The sequence below is a fragment of the Belonocnema kinseyi genome, chromosome 1 (genome assembly GCF_010883055.1).
Source record: "Belonocnema kinseyi isolate 2016_QV_RU_SX_M_011 chromosome 1, B_treatae_v1, whole genome shotgun sequence".
NCBI classification, from domain to species: Eukaryota; Metazoa; Arthropoda; class Insecta; order Hymenoptera; family Cynipidae; genus Belonocnema; species Belonocnema kinseyi.
Genome location: NC_046657.1, coordinates 177,781,323 through 177,809,126, shown reverse-complemented (window position 1 = coordinate 177,809,126; position 27,804 = coordinate 177,781,323). Strand labels below are relative to the sequence as shown.

The 27,804-nt window shown below is 37.4% G+C and overlaps 1 protein-coding gene across 2 annotated transcripts in view; it reads left to right on the top strand.

The window, feature by feature from the left end:
• LOC117172064 (gametocyte-specific factor 1) overlaps nt 1-17,139 on the top strand; it is a 121,454-nt gene extending 104,315 nt beyond the window's left edge. The window contains exon 4 of one of the 2 annotated variants that reach the window (XM_033359815.1): nt 16,839-17,139. In XM_033359815.1, the coding sequence (XP_033215706.1) occupies nt 16,839-17,040 (202 nt within the window). In that variant the 3' untranslated portion in view covers nt 17,041-17,139. Of the gene's footprint in view, nt 1-14,072; nt 15,308-16,838 lie in introns of those variants that run through there. The other variant, XM_033359823.1, reaches the window with a different exon arrangement.
• Nucleotides 17,140-27,804: the final 10,665 nt, after the last annotated feature.

Below are 27,804 nucleotides of genomic sequence, written 5' to 3'. Positions count from 1 at the left end.
AGCACCACAGTTTTTGCTTTCCAACCGTATATTTGTGTACACAGATTTAGTTAGGGAATTATCGAGAAGGAAAGTAAGAGCTTCTTCAGCAGTCTTTTTTTATTGGAATTCCCGCTGCCTCCAACAATTTTCTAAGTTTTCTTGGTTGCTCCAAGTTTCCTGAAACCTTCTTGAGAACAGTATACAAATCTTTCTTATCAGTTCGATTTGCTGCATAGCATGAAGCCATTAATAGTGTTTCTCCGGATCGTGCTTCTGTTCAGTACTGATTTTTGCAGATTCCCGCCGCTTTGAGCGATCGGATTTCTCATGAAATTCTAGGCTTGCACGACCAAGATGAGAAGATGTTAGATGTTCTCGCTCAGTTTTTATGGTCAATAAATCTGGAAATTCGGAATTCAACCATTCAGCATTTTTCGTCTCAAACTTATCCATGATCCTCCTCGCAGCTTTGTATTTTTCAGAGCGTCTACTTTTGAGAGTTCTCAAAGAGGCTTTTAATCTCTCAACATCTGCACTTTCAATGTTATTAACATTCAATTCGTATATATTTTATACATCAATTATGTTCATTAATATTTTATTAATATCTACGCACGGAATGTGAACGGAAAGCGGATTGCCGAAACAAGTGAGTTCAAACGTCCTCGTTGATGCGGCTAGGAAAACAAATGAAGGTAAGCCAGCAGCAACGCAGCTCTCTACACGCCATGGCATGGTCGTGCGCGGCCATGTATATATACTATAAGCAGCGAAACAAATGAAAAGTAGGAAAAAGTAGCACACCTATGCTCAAGTGCACATCATTAGGAAGACATTCATATATTTTATAACTCAATATGTTGTGTTATGTCATGTTATGAGCAATCGGAAGCCGGTGCTCTGCTGTATAATCTTGTTCCACATTCACTAATAATATGATTCTATTAAATTGCAATTGACAATTCCAGATTCAATTGAATTCAGAGAATGTTTACACTTTGATTAATAAAATAAATGTAGGTAGGAGGTTTGGAATCGATTTCTTGGACGCAAGCAAAAACTACTATTGACTCAACTCTGAGACTTTTGAACTTTTCTCTTAATTCTTACTGCATGCGATGCGATCCTTATCGACAGTTGCCTAAATTCATATTACACTTCCTAGCATAGAATATTCATGCGATTTTTTATTCTTGAAATTATGATTTTGCAATTTATTTATGCACAAGTTTATGTATGTTTAGTTCAACATCCAATGTGCAATGATTTACGTATATTTATTCTGACTTGTCAAATTGTATATGTATATATATATATATTTTCGGTTCGGTTTTGAATCCTTTAGAATCAAATCGAGGGGCCTATGACAAAGCCACCGAACGCGTCCTCGGGTTGCGGATAGAGGGTCCCTTAACCAAGGGTTTCTGCTGAATATGGTTACAAAAATAAATAGGCAGTCGCGGACAATTGTCCAGGGGTGGTCCCGAAGGAATTAACCCCCCAAGCGGAGGTGGGAAAACCGTGCCGAAAGCTGAATGGCACCTGGGTGAGGTGTCTAGAACGGTGACTCTGGGACACCGGGCGACCTCTCAGAGTACGCAGCCTTATTCTTGCATGCGGGGCTCTACAAGGATGGACGAACCCCTTTCCCTAGCTTCTCGTGGGAACAACAATGACAACACCAAACAGTTGTAGTAAGTGCGGTTCAAAACAACAGAACGCGCAGGACTCCCGACAATGAGTCGGCCAACAATGCCGACCAATCTAGAGCTGGGGGAGCTAATGAAAATGGATTCAATGCAATGGATCGGCGGAATCTCGGGACCTTTAGGTGGACGGAGCGACTGAATCACGACTTGCTAGAGTGCTACGATGCGAGTGTGGTCCCTGAACGGGGTTATATGGCACGACTGCATGTTCTGTGCTGTAAGAAACACCCGGAGCTATCGCACTTTTCGCAGCAACGTCTGCGAAACCATGCCGAACTACTCCGAAAAAGGGGCTAATTAAGTGGAACGCCTACTCTACCACAGCCAGAACAAGCCGGCAACCAAGAAAGAGAGGCGACACTAAAACCAACCGCGGGCAGGCATCCAATAGAGGAAGAGCGATGCTTTATGACCCGGCGAAACATCAACACCAAGGTTTCTTTCAAGCCTAAAGATCTGGTTGAAATGGATGACGAGCTTCGTGGACATTTTTCCGAAGAATCCGAAATCTGGGCTATCAATTATTGTGTGTATAATGCAGCGAGAGCTTTGGCCGATGCGAACCGTAAAACAAAACCAACGGTTGATCATAAGACCAAAAGAAGAATGCATCAACTTGCCATAAATATAGGCTGGGCAAGAGAGTACGCGTCCCACATTCAGTGTGTGATTGACTACATCACATCTGGCTAAGTTTACCGCCAAGGTTCGAAAATTCGCGGGCGAACTCCGGACCCGTTATCACACACTTAACAATTCAAAGCTGCTGAACATCAGTCAGCATATTGTTGAGAGAATACGGATACTATCTGACGCTAAGAGAAGTCTAGAGCGGAGGGAGAGGTGGGTGAGAGAAAATTGACAGTTTCTCTCTGACCCATCTCGACTCTTCTAAGACCCTCCAGTTACTGTCGACCACCTGTCCAAACCAGAGGAGGTCGAAGTATTTTGGAGAGAAGTCTACGAAGTGCAGGAAAGACTGGACGAAGGCTCACGAAAATATAAATAGCTTCAAGGAGCTGTGTGATGCCCTCATAATACCTGATGAAGAATGCCCGCCCATCACTACCGAGGAGGTCAAAAAAGTATTAAGAGGCATGAAGAACTATTCCGCACCAGGACCAGATTTTATCAAAACCTTCTGGTGGCAGATGTTTCCTTCAACCCATCAGCATTTGGCCCGTATTTTCACCTCATATTTAAAGGCGGAAGAGCTGATTCCGGAGTGGTTGGCAGAAAGGCGCACAATACTCCTGCCGAAAATAGGCAACTTAGCTGACCCGAAAAATTACAGGCCAATCACTTGTCTAAAAACTCTGTAAGATATTCACAGGTATCCGAAAGGGTAGGAGTGTTTGGGCAATTGAACCTGAATGGCAAGAAATGTATGAACAACGAGGCTCAAAGAGAGGCGAAGCGGGATGTCGGAAGAACCTGCTGTCGCTTTGGAAAACCAGAAATACTATCTTATCTGGAAAAAATCGCGTGACAACTAACAAGGTCACCTTTCAGAGAGGTGTCTTTCAGGGCGACACCATGAGCCCACTCCTCTTTTGCCTTACATTATTGCCACTATCTCTAGCACTTCGCTATTCCGACAAATGTGGTCGCGGAATATCGAGTCTTGAATGTCTTCACAACAGGATTATTCTGGGTACAGCACATAGAGTCGCAAATGAAAGAGAGCCTCTTCTTAAAATGGTCAGGAATCACGAAGAAGAGGGCAAAGGAGCGTTTCTGTACAAAGCAACGGAGGAGGCTCCTGAAACACTCGGACTTAATTTCAGTATTAGGGATGAGCAAAATGCATCAAATCTTATATATCTCGAGTACTTTCTTCTGAAAGCCCGGATTAAATAAGCACGAGAGAAAAACTTCCGTGAACACCTCCTTGATAAGATGATGCACGTTATCTTCCACAGAAATGTGGAAGATCAGTCAATGTCGTGCGAGCTAACGTTTGCTTTGCTTAAATCGCCCTGATTCAAGTCTGGTACGGAGGGTTTTATTTTGGCATGCCAAGACGGTGCATTTCCACCTTAACATACCGTCACGGAACTAAGAGTGCTTTACTACCATCGCAGTCACTCTTACGAGATTAACCTTAATATCGCGCCTCTAAATGCTCCTAGGGAAATCGAGTCAATTGTCGAGAATATGAAGTGCCTCATATACTGGAACTTTATATTCTCCATAATTGTTTCTGTTGCACACTCAAGGCTTGAAAAGCATGCACACCCCGAGCATTTAGCTCGGGGTGTGCATGGCACGCCCTGCAGCTATCATCGGGAATGTCTTGGCTCAAAATGTGGCGACGGTATGTTAAGGTGGAAATGACACCGTCTTGGAATGCAAAAATGAAACCCTCCGTACCAGACTTCAATCCGGGCGATTTAAGGAAAGCAAACGTTAGCTCACAAGACATTGACTGATCCTTCATTTAGGATAGCTGTGAATATCTTATAAAGTGTGTTCAGACAAGTGATTGGCCTGTAATTCTTCGGGGCAGCTTAGTTGCCTATTTTCGGCAGGAGTATTGTGCGTCCTTTCACCAACCACTCCGGCATCGGCTCTTCCGCCTTTAAATGTGAGGTGAAAATACGGGCCAGATGCTGATGGGTTGAAGGAAATTTCTTTCACCAGAAGCTCTTGATAATATCTGGTCCCGGAGCGGAATAGTTCTTCATACCTTTTAATACTATTTTCACCTCCTTAGAAAGGATGGGTGGGCATTCTTTCTCAGGTGTTATAAAAGCATCACACAGCTCCTTGAAGCTACTTATGTTCTCTGAGTCTTCGCCCAGTCTATGCTGCACTTCGTAAACTTTTCTCCAAAATACTTCGACCTCCTCTGGTTCGGATGCGCGTTCGACAGTAACTTGAGGGTCTTGGAAGAGTCGAGATGGGTAAGAGAGAAACTGTTAATTTTCTGTGACCCACCTCTCCCTCCGCTCTAGACTTCTGAGCGTCAGATAGTATCCGTATTCACTCAACAATATGCTGCCTGATGGTCAGCAGCTTTGACTTGTTAAGTGTGTGATAATGGGTCCGGAGTTCGCGCGCGAACTTTCGAACCTTGGCGGTAAAATTCCTGCCAGATGTGATGTAGTCAATCACACACTGAATGCGGGACGCGTACTGTCTTACCCAGCCTATCTTTATGGCAAGTTGATGAATTCTTCTTTTGGTCTTATGATCAACGTTTGGTTTTGTTTTACGGTTCGCATCGGCCAAAGCTCTCGCTGCATTATACACACAATAACTGATAGCACAGAGGTCGGATTCTCCGCAAATTTGTCCACGAAGCTCGTCATCCATTTCAGCGAGATCTTTAGGCTGGACAGAAACCTTGGTGTTGATGTTTCTGCGGGTCATAAAACATCGCTCTTCCTCTATTGGATGCCTGCCCGCGGTTAGTCTTAGTGTCGCCTCTCTTTCTCTGTTGCCGGCTTGTTCTAGATGTGGTAGAGTAGGCGTACCGTTTACATAGCCCCTTTTTCGGAGTAGTTCAGCATGCTTTCGCAGACGTTGCTGTGAAAAGTGTCATAGCTCCAGGTGTTTCTCGCACCACATAGCATGCAGCCGTGTTATGTAACCCCGTTCAGGGGCCACACTCGCATCGTAGCACTCTAGCAAGTCGTGATTCCGTCGCTCCGTACACCCAAAGGTCGCGAGATCCCGCCGATCCATCGCATTTAATCCATTTTCATTGGCTCCCCCAGCTCTAGATTGGTCGGCATTGTTGGCCGACCCATTGTCGAGAGCCCATCCAGATGCTGCCCGCGCACGATAAATAATATATCGTCTGCATAGCCTATGACGTAGAAGCTCTGACTCGTGAGTAGATGAAGCAATTCATCCACTACCAGGCACCAGAACAAGGAAGATAGAACGCCCCCCTGCGGACATCCCGAGTGAACGTTTCCACATAAAGTGGTGTCACCCTTGGTCGTGATTAGATTCCTATTGGCCAACATGTGACAGGTCCATTCCACGACTGCAATAGGCACCCCATGTGCGATCAATGCCGTTCTAATCACCTCTCCAGAGGTGTAGTTAAAGGCTCCTTCGGCGTCCTTGAAGGTTCCAATCGCTAGACCTTTCTGCTCTAGTTGTCCTTCAATTAGGTCAACTGCAGTACTCAGGGCCGTCTCGGTCGAATGACCAGCCCTATAGGCGTGTCATTGCTTGTGAAGAGAACTGCTTGACAAGACCTTATCGCGGATGTATCTGTCCACGAGTCTTTCCACTGTTTTTAGTAGGAAAGATGTGAGGCTAATGGGTCGGAAATCCTTGGGTGAAGTATGACTGATTCTGCCAGCCTTCGGAATAAAGACTACTCTCGCACCCCTTCATTCCGCCGGAACATATCCCAACGTCAGACTAGCCCTAGCAATTCTCTCCAAAGGCGCAATGATGATCTCACCAGCTCTCTGTAAGAGGACTGGGTATATACCATCCGGGCCGGGAGACTTGTAAGGACTGAAGGATTTCATGGCCCACCTGACCCTGACTGGGGTCACAATCGCGTTGGCTAGCGGTCGTTTCGGGCCCAATTGGGCCACAGGCGACTTTGATGGCCTCTGAGGTGCCGTCCCCCATCTCCTAACTTTTTGAAGCTCGGAAAATGTGCCTTGATCAGATGAGCCAAGGTATCCCCGTCCGACTCTTGAGTGTCCCCCGCCGGGCAATTTTAGAGTCCCGAAAATAGCATCCGGATTTCGAGAAAGCAGCTTGTCCAGTCTGGTCGTCTCTGCTCCCTTCTCGATATCAGTGCAAAAGTTGGTCCATCTTTTATGCTTTGACTTGCGCATTGCACTCCTATACTCATCCCTCATCGATGTGAATGAATTTCACAGTTCCTTCGTTTTGCCAGAACTGGCACTTCTGAACCTCTCTCGTTTGCCTGCGAAGCTCTTCGAGTTTCGAGTTCCACCAGTATGTCTCTCCAGCCTTTTGGACTTTCGAAGGCCGACCATTACTTCCATAAGTGGATTTGATGTCTTCCGTGAGAAACTCGGCTGCCATCTCTAGAGTATGCAGTCCGTTCTTCTTGGATTTCTGACCCATTTAGGACTGGTGGGCACAACGGATTCCAACACGAACTTTATCAGTGAGGGATCTGAGAGAGTGGGTTCGTCTGAGACGCTCCACTTCTTGATGTTACCTGTAAAACTGCCGGTACAGAGAGTGATGTCAATGACTTCTTCCCTGACCGAATTACAAAACGTCGGGGTGTTCCCCGTATTAAGAATATCTAAATCAGTAGTAATTAGGTATTCCAATAGGTCCTTACCTCTTGAGTTGACGCCCATGCTACCCTACAGGGTATGGCGGGAGTTAGCATCGCACCCCAACAGAAGAGGAAGACCCCTTACCTTGCAGTATTCCACCAGTGTACGTACCTCCAATGGTGGATAGGTATCGCTGTCATATGGAAAATAAGCCAATCCCATGACTATCCTTCCTATTCCTTTAAGATCCGTGACTATCACCATCAGGTGTCTGGAACATAGCTCAAGCAGCGGGACAACGTTGACTCCCTTCGCCAGTATGCACGCGCTTGGATTGGCCGCCTTAAGGTCCCTGTAACAAAAACCAGCCCCCGCCCCCCTAAGCCCCTGATGGTACGACATTTATTGTACCTATTTTCATGCTTTTAAATGTGCCCATTTACTATGTACTTAGATTAAAGGCTCGAAGTACAGAAAATTCACCAGGCCCCGAAATGTAGCAAAATATATTTAAAATTTAGTTATCAAGATGTAAACTTAAAGTAAGAATAAAATTGTAATGGGGTTTTAAGACAAAGAACTCTAAAGATTGAAAATAATATCCTGGAAATTTGAACCAATATTCGGAACCAAAAATGGAAAAAATTAGATACAATTTCAATAAGTGAGGGAAACCTGAAAGAAAATTAATAAAGCATACTTCTTTTTCATTTAAAAGTTGCATAGCCGAACTCGGCGAAAAATCCAGGCGCGCAATCAAGTACATACGCGCAACCCGTATTCTTACGATCCGCGGCAAGGTCACGCGACGTATCTTGAAAACAAAGGGTCGGCGAGAAAATTTAAACATATTTTCCAATTCTCGAACCGTTATATAACTAATTAAAATCTTATTTGATATTTCCCGGGATAAATTGAAATTTTAAATTAAGAAACCAAATCAGACTTTTATACATAGTATCTCAATTCAAACTAAATGAAACTCAGGTCGGGTAGAGTCAAAAATAAAACGACTAACCCAACTATGAAACAAAGCGACCAAGCGAACTTGGATTTGGAAGTCGCCGCTGCACTTCTAGTCCAAAACAATAATCCAAATAATATAGTGACAAGACCAACGATGAGAAATAGGGTCTCTATCACACCTCAAAATACAGGTACTATACCAAAAATTATAAATAGATCAATGGGTCGCGGGAGAGGTTTCACTACGAAAAATATAGAAACCCCAAAAATAGATGAGTTAGACAAAAGCAGTCAGATCCAATCAAAAATTATAGGACCACCCCAAACTCGAAATAAACGACCCCCACACAGTAGCCTTATGCAAAACCCTAAGAAAAACTTCGAGCCCATAGACAACACATTCTACTGGGATAACGAAAGTCTCCCTGTAATGGGCGCGTCGGGTCCAGCAAACAATTCGAGACAATTAATTAACGAAACATGCGAACACGACTCATTTTTACAAAATAATACACAGTTCATATTAGAGACAGGTGAAATTTTAGAAATCGTAGAATTTAACGAATTTATGAACCAACAGAGAGAAAGATTTTTTAAAGATAAAGAAGAAAAGACAAGAAACCTAAAGTTTAGATTAGACCTACCAGCTAATAGCTCCTTCGAATATAGATAGAAAATAATAGAACCAAATATTAGAAAAAATAGAAACGAATCTCATAACAGATAATCCGTTCAATTCAATTTAGAAGGAAATTTACAAGAACATCAATAAATTTCATACAATAACATTGAAACCCGTAGCAGATTAAAAGATAATAATTTAAAAATACAATACTCCGATGACAGTGAACCATTACAGGACAGAATTAACTCAAACCAAAACAAATCACGTAAACTCCCGACAACAATTAACAGGTCAAACAGACGTTCTAGAATTACATAAATAACCCAGACACAGACTATGAATTCGACAATCAATCAAATAATTAAACGATTCCAGCCACGTATTTTCCTTTCGGGAGACAAACACCGTTCCAAATCATAAGTAACTAGTCAATTAAATTCAGGAACAATAAAGATGACAGTCCCGCGCATTTTTTGGACGAATTAAAAAGATTTAAAAGGGGATCCAAAATAAACGACCGCGATATTCTACAAAATTTGGACGCACTAATCATAGAAGATGCAAAAGATTGGTGTGAAATAAATAAAAATTCCTGGAGACATTTGTTAGACTCTTACGAGGATTTTAAAAATGCTTACATCGGTGAGCGATTTTCAGAGGAAATAAGACAAAAAATTAAATTTTACAAATAGAATATAAAATGTACATAAAAAGAAACGATTTTGATACTTTTGAAAAATTAGAAGATTTAGGCAAAGAATGGGAAACTGAGTTAAACGAGTCGAAAGTTATAGGGCAAGTTTTACAAATAAGAGAACCAAAAATTGAGGATAAAAACGAACAAAATCGTAACAATAGTAACGGGGATAAAAATAATTTGGATAATAAAAAAGATTCAAGGGAAAATAAAAACAGTGAAAAGGATAACCAAAACGGAAACCAAAGTAATCAGAGTAAAAAACCGTATAGAAATCGATTTCCATTTTCACCATTCGGATTTCCATTTCTTCCTTTCCCAAACCAATACCAACAAAGTTATAGACCTAATTTCAGACCTAAATTCCCACCTGGTTTCCAATAAAATTTTCAACCTAGATTTCTATCGAATTTCCAACCTAGATTCCAGAACAATCGACCAAGATACCCATTCAATTCCTTCAACTAAATTCGACTACCCTTCAACCAAATGACATTAGGCTCAATCAAAGGTCAAAGTAACCCCATTATTGAATTCCCAACTGAAAATGCTGAACAAAATTCAGAAAATTCTAATAAACATAATTCTCAAAAACCAAACTACGGAAATAAAAAGCAAAAACCGGTTAATAATCATAGCAAGGTCTCACAAGATAAAACCAGTCCAAACTCGAATAGGAAACAAGAAGATAAAGCAAACGCGAAGGAAAATACAAGTAATTCAAATCGTTATTATTGCGGTCTAGTAGGTCATTTTAAAACAGAGTGCCCATATTACACGTACAACCAGGGAAACTGGAAGGGCGGGCACTAGGTAGAAAAATAATACAACCTAGCACTGAAGCGCGGGAAATCTCAAACTCAGATAAAGATGAAAAAACGGAAACACATTTTCATCTGATGATAAAATTCGAGAGTAATCTATTTCGAATTTTAGTTGATACAGGTGCCACACATTCGTACGCTGGCAAGGAATTGCTGGAAAAATTTCAGAATTCCATTTATTCAATTTTTAAACCCGTCTCGCGAAACTTAATGGTTGCGAACGGTGAGACGGTTGATATAATTGGGCAAGTGGTAATCCCAATTAAAATCGGTAAACAAACAAAACTTGCTATGCTCAGGTTAGTCCCAAAACTTAAATCAGTAGGTATTTTAGGCACGGACATGCTAAAAGCCCTACGAATGACCCTAAGTTATGACTCAGAAACTTGGTGGTTATCAGGGAGTCCCCCCACCCGCTATCCTATAAAAGCTTACCAAAACGCACTACCCATCCCAATAACCGGAGTTAAAACCGAAAATAAACCTGACACTGTAGGAAAGGAAAATAAGAAAACTAAAAGGACTGATATTAGGGATAAAATATTATCGGAAAATAAAGAAATTAAGAATAATAATAAAGCGAAATTTGGAGATAGTATTAACCTAAAAAGTACTGGACAATTTAACAAAAATATTCCTACAGTCAAAGATAGCGAAATCCCCCTGGCACCTATCAACTGCAACCAATCCCAAAAAAACCAAAAATGCCCGAAATCCAGTAACAAATCCTACAAAAGATATCCCTAGCCTAATCAGCATCCCCACTATCAACAAATTGCACCCCCTCGAGAGCATCCCCACCTTAGACACTAGCGATGACTCAAGCACAAAAGACTCAATTAATTTAGGTAAACTTAGAATTACGAAAAAGGGTACGAAAAGTAATTCAGGAAAAATTTATCATAATAGCAAATACGAGAATGAATACAAAAATAGCGATAGTAATCTTCGGAAAAATAACAAAGATACCAATCGGAAGACATCAGAACCTGAATCCCATAAAGCCAAGGAAATGTTAGAAAGCCATAACAGAAATCAATGGGTTAATTTCAAAAATAAGGCAATCGTACTGATTAATATTTCAGATAGTTTAGGAAAAATATAAGAGCAAAATAATTGTTCTCCGGAAGTTTGTGAAGGCATTGTTGAGCTTAACGAAAGCCAACAATCACAATTAGAAAAACTCCTTGAAAATAAAATTAAAATCGACTCGGGAAAAGAACATAGGGCAACTCATCTCACGAAACACAAAATTGATGTCCAAGGCCACGATCCCATTAAGCAGCGCTATTACCACGTGAGCCACAAAATAAAAGAAATAATTTACCAAACAGTGGATAAATTATTAGAACAAGATATAATAGAATCCTCTTGTTCAAACTGGTCAAATCCTATTGTTATGATCGAAAACCCTCGCAAAGATTATAGATTCTGTTTAGATTTTAGAAAAGTTAATAATATTACAAAAAATACTTATGCCCAATTCCACTCATGACAGAAATATTGGACACTTTAAAATCAGCAAAATACATTTCGAAAATTGATTAAAAATTAGCTTATTTACAAATTCCATTAGAAGAAAGCTCAAAACCTATAACAGCATTCATAGCACCTGGAAAGGGCATGCATCAATTCAAAAGGATGCCATTTGGCCTAACCAATGCTCCAGCCACTTTCCAGAGACTGATGGATAAAATCATAAGCCCAGATTTAAAGCCAAGCGTTTTTTGTTATTTAGACGAAATTGTAATAGTAACTCAAAATTACGATGACCATTTAAAATACTTTAACATTGTACTAGATAAAATAAATGATGCAAATTTAACGATCAGTCCGGACAAATATGAATTCGGCTGATCAGAAATCAAATTTTTACCCTTTAAATTTAACGATAAAGGATTTCAAATAGATGATGAAAAAATTCAACCAATATTAGAATTCCCTAAACCAAAAATATTGAACCATTACAGTGCATAATAGGGATGGAAAGTTGGTATAGAAAAATTATCCCACACTATGCCGAAACAATAGAACCGATGAACAGATTACTTAAAAAAGATAAACAATGGGATTGGAGATTAGATCAAGATGAGGCTTTCCAAAAAATTAAAGACCTTTTAACTTCTGCACCTATATTAACCTGTCCAGATTTTACTCAACCCTTCCTACTCGAAACCGATGCGAGTAATACGGGATTAGGAACCGTACTTACTACAACGATTGACGGCATAAACTACGTAATAGCATACGCGAACAGAAGCCTAAACGGGGCAGAATCTCGATACTCAGCATCCGAAAAAGAATGCCTAGCGGTAGTTTGGGCCATCCGAAAATTTAGGCCATATCTAGAAGGCTATAGTTTCAAAGTAATCACGGACCACTTAGCGTTAAAGTAGCTCCATGATCTAAAAAACCCCACTGGTTGATTAGCCAGATGGGCATTAGAGTTACTAGAATATGACTACGAAGTCATATCGTAAAGGTAGCTCAAATTTCGTTTCTGATGCTCTTTCGAGATCAGTAGAACCATTAAAAAATATAGCGTTTGTATTAGCATGTAGCGTAGAATAACCAAAAGCGGACATTAACGACAAAATGGATGGCTGGTACTCTGCAAAAATAAGACAAGTTACAAAAAGACCGGTAGTACACGAAAAATGGCGAATCTGAGATTCGCAACTCTATTTTTTACAGAACTGACACATTAAAATCAACTCTCTTACCAGACTCTATTCTATGGAAACTCCTCGTACCCAAATAATTACAAACACAGGTTTTGAAAGAAAATCACGATGACTTACAAGCAGGACATTTAGGTTCCGAAAAGACGCACGCGAGAATTTCCGAGTACTACTTCTGGCCAGAGATGTATTCGGAGATAATCAAATACGTTAGAAATTGTAAAACATGCGAAAGAATCAAACCGAGTAACCAACCCTAATTAGGGCTGATGTGAAAAAGAATCATCGATAAACCATGGACCATGATTGCTGCAGATATCATGGGACTATTACCGATTTCGAAAAAGAGAAAAAACCAATATTCACTAGTTTTTGTAGACCCTTTTACAAAATGGGTTGAAATAATCCCAATTAGAAAATCTAACGGGAACACAATAGAGACAGAATTCCACAAACGTGTCCTTTCGCGTTGGGAAACACCGCGGGTTCATCACACCGATAATGGCACGGAATTTGTCAATAAAACACTCAGAGACTTAACAGAAAAATTCGGTATTAGGCACACTAAAACACCTAAATATTACCCCCAAGCAAACCCAACCGAGCGCTATAACAGAACAATTAAACAAATTATTAAAACCCACCTAGATAGCGACCATTCCACCTGGGATGAACATATAATTGACTTGCAGTTCGCGATAAACACTAGCAAAAACTCATCAACACAATTTACCCCAGCATTTTTAAACTTAGGTCGCGAGCTGGAACCATTCCAGTCACTAAGAAAAAACTTCGAAAATGAAAGCGAAATAGAGTTTCAAAACGTAGACAAATGGACAGACAGACTTAGAAGGCTGCAAATTATAAAAGAAGTCCAGAAAAATTTGGAGGTAGCAAATAAAAGACAAGCCTATAGTTATAATTTAAGAAAAGGACCGATGGAATATAAAATAGGTGATAGGGTACTAAAAATAGTAACAAAACTATCAAACTAGATGACAAAAAAAGCAGGTAAACTTTACGATAAGTACGAAGGACCTTTTATTATTAAAAAGAAAATTTCCCCTACTTTTACGAATTAAAAAACCTTAAAGGAAAAAGCATTGGAGAATGGAATATCAAAAATTTTAAATTAGAAAAAGTCAGTACAAATACTGACAAGTAGCAAAAAGAAAAATGATAACTTTATATTAGAAATTTAGATGTAAGTATTGGCAAAGGCAAAAGATCGATAGCATTGAAGACACAAACTGACTAATAACTCAAGACGAAAAAACAAACTCAATCAAAACCTCGAAAACCGACTCACTAGATTTTAAGAACACAAAGACAGTACGAACTTATTACTTTTCAGAGAATGGAGAACACAAGAACCAGGTGTCAGCTATGCCAGAAAACATTTTTTGGGCGCGACACATTCGAACACCTCCGCAACTGTCCAGCAGGAGAATGCCTGATACTAAGATCATCCGGAGTACCGGAAAGCTAAATAAGCTACCACCCCCATCGTCACGTTAGAAGGGTGCTTAAAGAGGAGATAGTTGAAGAACAGGAGAGAAAAGAACAAACGTAACAAATGTTAGCAAGGGTAAAACTCCACTATGGAAAAACCGAAGGGCGGCCGGGCGGCCGGGGCCTACGTCTGAAAAGCGTGGACATTCCGCCCAAAAGAAATCCCTATCCTCCTTCTGCGCTGTCATAGATACCTGCCTCTGACCCTCCCACTTCTTTGGAGCCGCCTTTGAACCAGATTTCCCCTTGAAATCTTTTACCTTTTTTTTACATATCTCTGATTAGGATTCAGACTCGGAAAGACTTGATAAAGTTACAGAGTTTAAACATTTCACTTTGCCTCAATTCTAGAATTGGCAGTGTGCTGATGTCACTTAGGAGCCTAGTATTTTCAGTCCCCCAAGTCCATATATTTGCCCTTGGCAGGCGGCCCATCGCGTAAGCTGCCCCAGCAGTTATCACACCATGTAGGGGTTCGTCACAGCATGAAGACTATCACCGCTGTTGGCGTAGTACTCATGGCTCCCACCACACCCCTAAACGGTGTCGTTTGTAATCGTCGCAGCCTGTCCTGTATCATTTTAAATTTAACCCGTCGCCACGAAATCATTGACCCGTATAGGAGCCTTGTTTTAAGGACAGCTTAATAAATCCATGTTTTACATGCACGGTTTTATATTGTAAAGGATGCATTCATTGATTCTCCTAAGTTTTTAATTCCAAAAAATTAGTTATTTTTATATTTAAAGCAATGCGTTTATTAATATTCTTCAGGGTTACGCATACATAGCAAATTATTTCATTAGTCTAGAAATACAAAAGTACAAAATTTAAATCATTGGAGGAAGGTAGTTTTTAGTAATACCAAATTTTCACCTAATGTACCTCAGTACTGAGACAATATTTGAATCAATCTTTCCATAGTTCAGTGACTCTATTTCAGCTCTGCGTAATCTAGGGCGTAAATTTTCGATTTTTCTTTAAATTTATCATCTGTTTTTTGTTTTGTTTTTTATCTCTCTTTAAAAATTTACATTGTGTGGTTATGGTTTAATAGCTTGACATCATTTATTCATGATTTAATGTATTAAAATTTTTACAAGAAAAAAATATAGCCTACAAATTTGTATTTTATTTATATTTTTACTGGAAATTTTTAATTTATCGTCACAAAAGTTTTTCCACTTAGGGGTGTTCCAAAATTATGAAAAATGTGATTTTTCGTGAAGATTTTCACTAAATGAAGATGTTTTCATCCTCTGAGGGTGCCGTCGAGCATGAAAATCTTTTACCCGCCGAGTTTCGAATTGACAAAACCGGCACTCTGGAGTAGTAGTTAGCACGTCCGCCCTAAACTTTAGCTCTGGCAGGACGAGAGCTTGAGTCAGGGTGGATCCATATATTGGCTTTGAAAGAGTAGTGTCTTAAATAAGCTCCAACCATTTAACAATGACTGTCCGAAAATTACATAGCCAGGTATGATTTGCTATGGCGTTATAACGAATTTCAGTCCGCTATACTGTACACGAGTTTTACTGTGATTTTTCTTGTATGCTGCAGAAGTATTGTAGGTGGATACTCGTATAGATATTTTGAAAGACGTGCGCAGCCACTGGGATTCGGTGGAAGTATAGGGCGTGTCGTAGAAAGTGTAATTTTGACTGAGAAAAAGAGTATTGCGAAAACAATAAAAAGTAATTGCAGAATGTTGCGAAATTATTGGAAATTACCTATAAGATCCGAAAGGTGCATTAGTGACTTAGAAAATGTGAGTGCAATACAAATTAACAAATTTATGAAGTATTATTTTAAGATAGTTATCTTAGAATATACTTGTACTTGTATGAGCACGAAAGTTCAAGTGTGAGTGATTGAACAGTGCACACAGAATTTTAATAAGGAATTTTAAGTTTTTGAATAAGAGGAAGTATGCTGGGTGGATAACTCCGCTTCTGATATTGATCAATTGAAAATTGAAATTATCGGCGAAGGATAATTCATCGTTCTGTTATCGTGTGAAAAAAATATATTCCTCATCATAACCTAACGTGAACTCTCGAATCTCTTATTTATTGATGAATTATTTTAAATAATATTTTAAGGAAAATTATCAAAATAATACTTCAAAAGTTTGTTAATCGGAAAATTCGCTGGCAAATGGTACTTGTTATCGACAGGGCCTTTGGCGGCAGAAACCAACCTCAATTCTACATTAATTCTACATTCGGATCGGAACTTATTGCATCGAAATCTTCGGAGGAAAGTAGTTTCCACTCGTGAATTCTCTGCCAGCCGTGATAGGTAGTTCGCACGCGCATAAGGTCGCAGAAGCCCCCATGCAATGGAAGTCAATGATTCTGCATGAAAATTCGTGGGCCGGTGAAACAGTATGAGTCCTGAAAGTTTAAGATACGTCATTCCTAGGAGATGTAGCTAAGTCTTGTTTCTGCTACTTGCATGATCGAAAGTGAACACCTAGTCCCTTCTGATACTTTGAGTTATGCTTTTTCCTGAAAAGTCCTTTCGAATCATTAAAAGTGTAATTAAACTAGATCCAAACGGATGTTTGCTTAATGTTTTAATACTAATCAAATTTATTTAAATATAGTTATAAATGTGTCGTAAGGCGGCCTCTAGGATACGCTGAGGCAATGATGATTGAACCCTCTGAAGGAAATTCTGTGTTGGAAGACTTTGGATCAGTAATTAGTGCCATGGGAATGGGCCGCGGAACACCAAAGGCCAGTCAAGATAAACTGGTTGCTAAAATTGGTCTTGGCAGAGGAACGGCAATAAAAGATGATAAGTAACTTAATGATGGACACCTGAAGAGTACACGTAGCTTTATTAAAAAGTATAATATCTATGTAAATTGTGTCAAATAATCTAAATAAATTAACTTAAAGAAATAAGTAATATAAAAAATACTAATTCCCTAAAAAGTCGCGTGACTATCTTGTTAGTAGTCCAGTAGGTAGTAACACTTCTCTATGCACTAATATTGCCGCTAGTAACTCTGGTTCAAGTTACGTTAAAATGATTTTTTTAAGTTTATCGAAAAAGAAAACTTTTTTGTCGTTTCAAATTTTGCATATAAAGAACCGCTTTCAAGTTAGAGTGTTATAAAATATTAAAGTTGTGCTATAATTGAGATATTTGCAGCAATCAGAGTGCGAATCGAAATTAAAATGTTCAAGAAAAGATTAAATTGATTTTCAATGTCCTTACTCCACACAGGAAAAAGATATTTCCCATCAAACTAAAACTTTGGTTCATGGACAAAATTAAAATCGGCTTTTTTTGACAACCAAGGAATATCGCATATACAGGATATCCCAGACTCAAGTGTCCGCACTTATATGGCTGTATAAAAATTAAAAATATATATCGAAACTTCCTTTTCCAAAAGACAGTTGAAGTTTTACTTTTTGAGTTATATGACATTTAAACTGGACCAATTAGGAGCGTGGTATAAATAGGCGTGCGTACATGAGCGAGAGTTCAATGTAGTATAGTGCTCGTTGTTCTCCCTCCGCTAACCCCACCTCGGTGCTCTCCTCAATAACACTACGTTCGATTCCCGCTCACGCACGCACGTCTGTTTATACCGCGCTCCTGATTGGTCCAGCCTAAATATTTTATAACTCAAAAACTACAGCTTCAACTGATTTTTTGAAAAGTAATTTTCGCTTTTATTATTTTTTATGCAGCTATATAAGTCCGGAAACTTGAGTCTGTGACACCCTGTATAGTTGTTCGAAAAGGTCTTGTAAAACAATTTTCTCTTTTTCTAATTTGTCAAATTGAAACGCACTCTACTATCTATCTGCAAATATATCAATGTTATTGGAAAATCAATTTTTATAACGCTCTGTCTTGAAAACGGTTCGTTATATGCAAAATTTGAAAAGAGATGAATGTTTTTCTCCGCGAGCTTTCCATATATAATTTATAATTTTTTTTATTTATTACAGTTACTCACTTACAGTACAGAAATGTTACTGGCTACTGTACCCTAGCTATTAATATCAAAGTTACTGTAGAATTTCTAATAACATACAAGTTTTTTTAATAAAGCCAAACAAGTTTCAAAAGTATAATTTTACAGAAGGTGATTTAATATTAATACTAGACGAATAATATTCAAAATTTTCTTTAAAATTGTTAACTATTATATGTGATTTGTTTTATTATAAAAACAAGTCCAAATATTATTTTACTAAAACATGTGGACTGCGAAACTTTCACTCTAAATGGTATTATTTTTCCCTACATGTTACTTGTAATCTTAAAATTATATTAAGCTCAATTTTATAACTTCCTATTCAAAAATAAAATTGATAATAATTGTGTTACGAATTGATTTTTTCCCCATTAAATCCTCATTATATTTGCTTTTAGTTGAATTATTTTTGCCCATCATAAATTATAATGACAAATATAATTATATTATTAAAAATTACCTTAAAAAGGGCACTGATCAGCTTCCATGAGTTTTGGGCCCTCAACTCCTAACATCGAGAGTATTTGTAAATTATTTGAAAATTCGAAAAATCGACAAAAACAGCCAGTGAGTAATAAAAAGTTGAGTGTTTAACGTCCTGCAAAATTCTCCCTTTTGTTCTTTCGACTAATGCTGGTGGCAAAAATTCTCGCTCGGAAATCGAAAACCCACCCCTGATTAATAAGTTCCCAAAATTCTAGGGAATGTCCAATTCAGTTCGAAGTTAATACATATACGATCATTTAATAGCCTAGCAAATTAATTAAAAGCATCCCTCTAATTATGGTAGTGGCAGCACATCTCGGTCGCATACCAAAAATTCACCCCTAATGAAATGCGACTTTTGAAAAATTCGGAAAATCGACCAAAACAGCCAGAGAGTAATAAAAAGTTGGGTGATTAACATCCTGAAAAAGTAGGAGTGGGTTTTCGATTTCCGAGTGAGAATTGTTGCCACCAGCATTAGTGGAGGGAACAAAAGGAGGGATTTTTCATGACGTTAAACACCCAACTTTTTATTACCCACTGGCTGTTTTTGTCGATTTTCCGAATTTTCAAATATCATTTATCATAGGGGTGGTTCTTAGGGGTTGGAACACATCTACGGAAATCAGTTTAGGGGTTGTTACTCTCCTAAAAAAAAATTTGGCAATATTTTTGCATGGAGTGCGTTTTTAGATTGCCAAAAACAATTTCAGCAAAAAAAAATCGTAAAAAAAATTTTTTTCATTCACATGAACGTTTTAAACTATGTGTTCATTCAAAAAGTTCAAACATTTTTATTTTATAAAAGTTGATTCAAATAAAAAGAAACGCAGTTTCAATAAACTAACTTAATTCCCAAGTAAAACAGATTATTTTACTACTAACATGTTGTTTCTAACAAAAAAGGTTAAATTTATGGCGAAAAAGACGAATTATCGACACAGTACATAAATTTGTAAACAAGTATTTAAATTTCGAAACAAGAAGATTATCTTTGGCCAAAAGAAACAAAAATTCAACCATATGATTGAATGTTCCAAATAAATTAATTTTGAACCGAAATGATGAATCACCAAATTTAAAAAATTAATGTTGAGAAAAGTGTTCTTGCAGCTTTAAAGCGCAAGATGAATGTTTATTAGGCCTGCTGAAATTGTAGCTTGTTTAGAAGTGTAAAAGGACAGTTTTAAAACCAATGTTCACAGATACCCGGAGAAAATGTTTACTCATTAACTTCTCCGGAGTTTTTGAAGAAAAGATATAATTTAATTGTAATTTAACCTTAAAATAAATGTTATTCAGGTCTACCATAGCGACAGAGACCTAGAATTAGAATAAACTTGATTTATATACTACCAGTAAACACTAATAACACAACCACACAAAAAAAAGTGTGCGGATCGGGTAACAAGACACACGTCTTCCTATGGTTTTTGGGGCGCTGAATTTAAATTCGGCATCAAAAATCACCCATCACGTCATGGTCGAGTCATAACCTCAAAAAATGACGAAAAATCATGCACTGAGGCAAATAAATTTCAAAATATGGCCAAAATATACAGCCAGTGATGCAAATTTTCACTTCAAAAACATGTCGACAACTGTGAAGGGTCAACCCTTGCCTGATATCAACTTATTTAACATAACTTTACCCAACAGAACCTGACCTCACCTAACCTGAATTAACAGAAATTTATTGAACTACACGTAAAGCCCTGGAAGCATATTTTCCCAGTAGCAAATATATGCTACATCGAATGGGTCAACTCGAGCCTAAACTAGAAATAAATCTAACCTAGCCTAACATAACCTAACCTGACCTCACGAAACACAATTAAACTGATTGTGTTGTCCCGCTGTGTTTGCGGTACCGTTTCATTCAGCTTCGGCTTAACCTACATAGAGGCTTAACCTTAAGTTCAAGAAAAGCAGAGAAAAAACAATTTTGAATAAAACTCTTATTCATTTGCATGTTTAAATTACAGTTCTACATTTTAATTGATACAAACATTGTCATGTTAATTGAAATGGGGTCAATTATACTTGTAGTTCTAAGTTTCTTCAAATAAGTAATGTGCGTCTAAATTTTTAACCGCCTGTAGTTCAATGAAATGAATTTTATTGTGTTACAACGGGAACACTAAGTTAAGTTGTGTTGCGTTAAGCAAAATTTCGTTAGGTTCTGTTAAGTTACATTCATTTGTAGGTTAAGATCGAGTTAACCTATTAAATATAGCACAGATTTCAGACTGAGAACCGTACGCTTACATAGCTCAGGTTTTGTTAGGTTAGGATAGGTTAAACCTCTATGTAGGTTAAGCCGAAGCTGAATGAAACGGCACCGCAAACACAACGGGACAACACAATCAGTTTAATTGTTTTTCTTGAGGTTATGTTATGCTAGGTTAGATTTATTTCTAGGTTAAGCTTGAGTTGACCTATTCGATGTAGCACACATTTGCTACTGGGAAAATATACTTCCAGGGCTTTACGTGTAGTTCAATAAATTTCTGTTAATTCAGGTTAGGAGGTTCTGTTGGGTAAAGTTATGTTAAATAAGTTGATATCAGGCAAGGGTTGAACCTTCACAGTTGTCGACATGTTTTTGAAGTAAAAATTTGCATCACTGGCATTATTTTGAAATTTATTTGCCTCAGTGCATGATTTTTCGTCATTTTTTGAGGTTATGGCTCAACATGACGTGATGGGTGATTTTTGATACCGAATTTGAATTCAGCGCCCCAAAATACATAGGAATACGTGTGTCTTGTTACCAGATCCGCACACTTTTTTTGTGTGGCTGTGTAATCTGTAAAACATAAATATTTGGCAGAAAAAATATCGGCAGGTCGGAAAGAAAATAACAACATAACCTGCAAACTGTCAAAATTGCGTGAGCGGTTTGATCACATTTGAACACAATTTGCACTTTTCACTTCTGCAATTGTAATAACACTGTGAAATTCAATTTACCAGGTCGCACTTAAAAAGCGATTACACTGTTTTATAAAAATAAAATCAAAACACTAATAGCCGACATTCTCTCTGCAAGCCACATACATCGGACCCGGCCCGTCTCATCTGTTCCCTGTCGACAAGATGGACATCGATCGACGTGTGGCTCAACGAGTTGCGCATTTGTGCATGAGAATCCATATATACGTAAGGCGGTGAAAAGTTAGATACTGGTTCTCGAAATGGCCTGCAGAGTCGACAAAGTACGGTAGTGGTGTTGCCTAATAATGGACTCCCTCTCAGTTTCTCTCTGTATATAATGTAGCAGCCGCTCTCGCCCTGCTCCCTTGAGAAATTGCTTTCCAGCAGTTCTAGCAAGAAATAAACCATGGTGAATTAAAACGCGGCTCTGTTGTATTCCATGTGAAATAAGGGATAATAAAACTATAGCAGATGAAGAGATACAACAAATTGATAATTACAGGTATATCGGAAGTTTATTCACTGATGACTGCTTTTGACAGTGCAATTATCAGAAGTAAAAATATAGCAAATATAGCTCAATTTGTAATATATTATTATGTACTTGCTTACTATGCTGTATGATAGAGAGATCTGGACATACCAAGAAACGGATAGGATTAAAGTAAACGCGATTTGCATGAAATTTATGCGAAATATTTTCCGTGAAACGCTAACGATAGTTCAGTTCTTCGGGGTGCCGCGTGATTCGGCTAGCGAACGCTCAACGTGCGAGTTATCGAGACAACATTGATTCTCCGCATGCAGAAGCGGAGTGGTCCAACATATAGAGTGCGTGATGTTCAATGCTGGTATGTCAGAAGTTCGAAACAAGCGTGACACGATGCATTCTACTAGCTAGATCCAAACTTCTGAACTGCTGACATACCAGCATCGAGCCGCAGGCTTTCACTCTGTTGGATTGCTCTGGTCCCACATGCGGAGAATCAATGTTTTCTCGATACTCGTGCATCGCGCGTTCGCTGGCCGAGTCGAGCGGTACCCCGAAGAATTGAAGTGCCGTACTTCTGTTTTCGAACTGATAGAGGTCCATCCCACGTGGACCGTACAGGTTCTACAGTGTGTGGTACCCCCCACTAGCCAAATTTTTTGCCGTGAATAGAAACACAAGAGCTTGCATGTTAAATTTTATGGATGCAAAGAAAGCAAAATACGTATTCTAGGATAGGGAGGAGTATACGAAAATCGTTCAAGAGTAATGTGTGCCCACTTGTGTCGAAGAAAGTCTGTTGGATGATAGACGCCGGAAACGAAATAATATGGGTAATATGATGCGTATTTATGTGTGAACTGTGACGTATAATGTTTTTGTGAAGCTCTTCACTTGTGGTGTTTGCATTACCATCTAAATTCCTTAAGGACATGTGAGACTAATCAAATGACCAAGCCAATCCCAAGATCGAAATTTTTTCCCACATGTAAAAATAAAAGTTTAAAAATAGCGGAAAATTTTTTGGGGAGTATTAATCAACATAAAAAACGTGTATATCCTTGCGTGGAGTTGAGAAATAAAAAAAAATTATAAAAATAGTCATTGTTGGTAAATATGTTATACTTTATCGGTAACACCTGCTGTGTCAGTAACTGGATTTTTTTCAGGCGACAGGTGGCGCTAGAGCTCGACTTTTTGATTTAGAACTTTTTTCATGCATATTCCATTCAAAGTGAACATAACCTATAATCTCAACTCCATTTTAGATAATTTGGCGGTGCATTAAATTTTCGATACATCAGTTTTGATACCTTATTAATGCGCTTTTTTGTATAACTGGTGAGATAAAAAGGTGAAAATTTTTACTCATAATATTTTATCGTATGACGAGCTATTATTTACGCACAGCATTGGTAGATTTTTTCTTCGAATAATCATGCACATCGCTTCCAAATCTGTTCGAATCTACCAAAAAAATAATTTTTTTTCTAAAACGAAAAAAATGTTACTTACAGGTTCCACAAGCCCCATAAAGTTTAACTATTATTTCTCATAAAAAAGTGGTTTTTGTAAGTTTCGGACAGAATTTTCAATGTTAGGCATATTGATTAGCCTCGTCATTTCTCTTTCCAATTAACCATGAAATAAAAATAAAAAATTATTAGTTTAATTTCATCCCCGTAATTGTTCAAACCATTTATTATTGTTATTAGCAATTTTTTTTAGAATAGAGTTACAAAGCCTTGTTTTTCTGAATTTTGTAACTTCTCTGTTAGAACAAGGAAATAATCAATTAAACTTAACCGAAATAAATTTTCAAAACATTCATTATCTTTCATAATAATATTGTCTTATAATAATTCTAAAAAATTGCAGGTTTTTCTCAAATTTTTTCAATAAGAGTGAGATAATAATTTAGCACACATAATTAGAATCATTTTTTAAAGAATCTTTTTCAGTTTTGTCAATATATTTTTCTAAAATAAAAAAGATATTTGACACATTCTTCAAATGTATTATATGATACTTATCAGCATTACTCTGACAGAAAATAGTAATAAAAAATAATAAATTAAACAATTATGTCATCACTTATTACCTCACTCTCAAACACTATTCTGAGACAACATTTCACATAGCAATATAAAATTGTCTAAAAGAGTTATTTAAATATCTAATTATGAACAAAAAAATTAAGCTATATGTATTAGAAACAATTTGGTTTTTAAAAACCGGCAAAAAAAATTATAATTAGACACAAAAACTGTAAACCGAAATGTACAGTTTCAACTCAAATTCACGTAATATTGACGATTCTGGATAAAATTGACAAAAAACCTATTTTTTCTTTTCGGAAATTCTTGTTAAACTTCATGGGGGTTGCGGAACCCTAAAATATAATTTTTTAAGGCCATGTTACGAGTGGGTCACGTGACCAGATTCCTACCTTACCCTCACTTTTTTTATTTCGCAACTTATTTTCAAGCGAAGCGTCACATCGAGTTAAAAATTTGGAATTATGTATAAGAAGCACTAAGAAAGGTGGGTCTGGTACTAAATTTGAATAATTATGAAAAAATCAAAAATTATTTACTACAAAATTTTTTTTTTTATAATTATAAAAATTTAGGACCAGACCCAACATTTTTAGTGTTTCTTGTGTAGTATCCCAAATTTTCAACTCAATGTGGCGTTTCGTGTGATAATAAGTTAGGAAATAAAAAAAGTGGCGGTAAAGTAGGAATCCGGTCACCTGGCCCACCCATCGCATGGCCTTAAATGCATTTTGTACATTTCAATAACTCTCGAGAGAAATTCGTTATTTTTGTGAAAACTTTACTGTTGCTCTCATGCATGTGACCCCGTGACCCCTCAAATGAGTCACACACATGCAAAGTGTGTCAGCTTGTTTCTCCATGAAAATATTCATTATCACATACATGTAATGCGATTTATTATCTCTGTTGCAAAACACAGTATTTTGAAATCAAAGCAGTTGTGTGTCATAAGGGAAAAGCGCTCACAATCGATTTTAAATTGAGCTTCTATACAAGTTTTAACTTTTTTGATTCCTTATGCATATATTTTCCCTAGACTTATTTCTTCCAAGTAATCATACGCATGGGAAGTATGATTGATATAATTTTTTTGTATAAGCATGCTGCAGATTTCATACTCGCTAAGAAAGTCTTCAGTTTTTTAAATACTTTTTTGTTCCACAATTGAGATGCCGGATGCAGAATAAAAATATATAATAATTTCGAAGATGATAAGAGGGCCATGGAATATTAAACCCAAGATACAAGAGACTTTAAACAAATTTTATATATCTCCCTATCTGGATTCTCAATTATTTATTGATGATTTTAAATTATCTTTTACTTATTATGCAGTGACACACGTCTGGATTCTCAATTTTTTATTGATAGATTTTTAATGATCTTTCACTCATTTTGCACTGATATACACACACATGCAGTATCATTTATTGTGTATTTTGCAACAGACTATTAATCTGCACTATATTTATTTTAATTTATTCCTAAATTTTCATGTTTTTGAAAATCAGTGCTATGATAAGAATTCCTCTGTATTTGTATTCGCATTTGACGTTAAAAACACATCTTCATGCAAAAAATTGAGCCGGTAGACCTCCCTGCTGGAAAAAAATGGATAGAGTCTCTATCCACTTGAATCATTTTCTATCTTTTAGATTTAAATGGAAAGAACAGATGTATCCATCTTGATCCCAGGTCTATCCCTTCGATCATTTTCTATCTTACTTCCAATCCACAATATCTAAATAAATCAACAGCTTATCCCTTTTCTATCCGTTGGGCAATAACAAATTTCATCTTTCTTTTTAGACCATATTTTCCTATCCAAGTGAATCCATTTCTATCTCTTTTTTTTAATATGAGATAGCCCTATCTGCTTGAATCCTAGTCGTTCTCTCCAAACGAATCCTCTGCTTATCTACGTCTATCTTTAGCGAGGCAGACGCCTTTGCAGAGTTCGAACTTCGACTAGTAGGTCGTAAAGCTAGGGAATTTTGTTGTTACATATATAAAACCTTGCTACTTTAATACTATTTTTCAGGAGTTTAAAATTCAATATATATTATTATTTTCGAAACGCATAAGAACACTACGTTTTTGAGAGGATTTAAATCTATATAAATTAAAATGATATATCGTTGATAGTGGGTAGTCTGGAATAGATAAATATAGGCATTTGTGAACAACAAAGATAGATAAAGATAGAAATGTGACCACGAGGGATAGAGTCCGTGATAGTGAAAGATAGACAGTTGTGACTGTAAGTGATAGAGTCAGGGACACAAAGAGATAGATCAGGACTCAGTATTTTTCCTCGCTTTATACGCTAAAAATACATCTCTATGCAAAAAATTATGTCGGTAGAATAGTTTTTGCGCTAGACTTGGTTACTCATTTTTATTAAAAATGGCTAAAATCACATGTATTTGCATAGCAGCGCTATGATGAGTATTTTTATCAGGGTCCTCAATAATTTTCCTCGCATGATACACTTAAAATACTTTTCCACATAAAAAACGAAGTTTCTAAACCTAATATATTTTGCCCTAGGCGTGGTATCAGGGTTATTTTAATTAAAAATGGCAACAATTTAGCATATTTTTGCATAGCAAGGCTATGATGAGTATTTTTCTCAAGGTGCACGGTAATTTTCATCGCATTTGACGCAAAAAAAACATCTCTACGCAAAAAATGAAGCTGGTAGATCTTATAGTTTTTGCGCTAGGCCTGTTAACAGAGTCATTTTGAGTAATTTTACGTTAAAAGTCCTTAATTTGTTTGTCTTTACGTAGCAACGCTATGATGCACATTTGTCTCAGGGTTCTCAATAGTTTTTCGAGCATTGGTCACCTGAAATACATCTTCATGCAAAAAATGAAGTAGGTCGACCTAAAAAGAAAAATACTAAGAACCCAGAAGAAAATGCTCATTATAGCATTGCTATGTAACTACATAGGAATTGAGGCCTTTTGGTTCCAATTGACCCTGTGAACGAGTCTCGACCGAAAACTATTTAGGTGTCAAACAGTTTTTTACTTAGGCGTGGTAAGGGGATCTCAGGGGCTAGAGTCAAAAGGTGTACATATTGTCAACAAAATATATATTTCAAATTAAAACTTAATACTCTCTAAGTGATCCTCCTTCTCGTATAGGTGATCCCATTTGAGTGCTTCAGTCCACGGAATAAATTAAATTCCAGAACGCACATGAGCCAGAAGTTTGCCTGAAATATATTGAAATTAAGTTAGTTCTCTTTTTGTTAAAAATGGATTTTTTCAACCAAAGAAGCCCTTTGGCGTCAAATTTAAATTTTCGATTTGTTTAATCGTATTTCGATAAATAAAACCAAAATATCAAGTCCGGTCAAAAATGGTTAATCCCAATTCTGTTTGACTTTTTAAAAATTTCAATTCCCCTCTTCAATTGTTTCTCTACATATCACGCCCTTTGGGTTCAAATTTGAATTTTCGAGTTTTTAAATCGTAATTCGATAAATAAAACCAAAATATCAAATCAGGTCAAAAAATGGTTAAACCCAATTCTGTATGACTTTTTAAAAGCTTCAGTTCCTCTACAATTGTTTCTCCATATATATGTG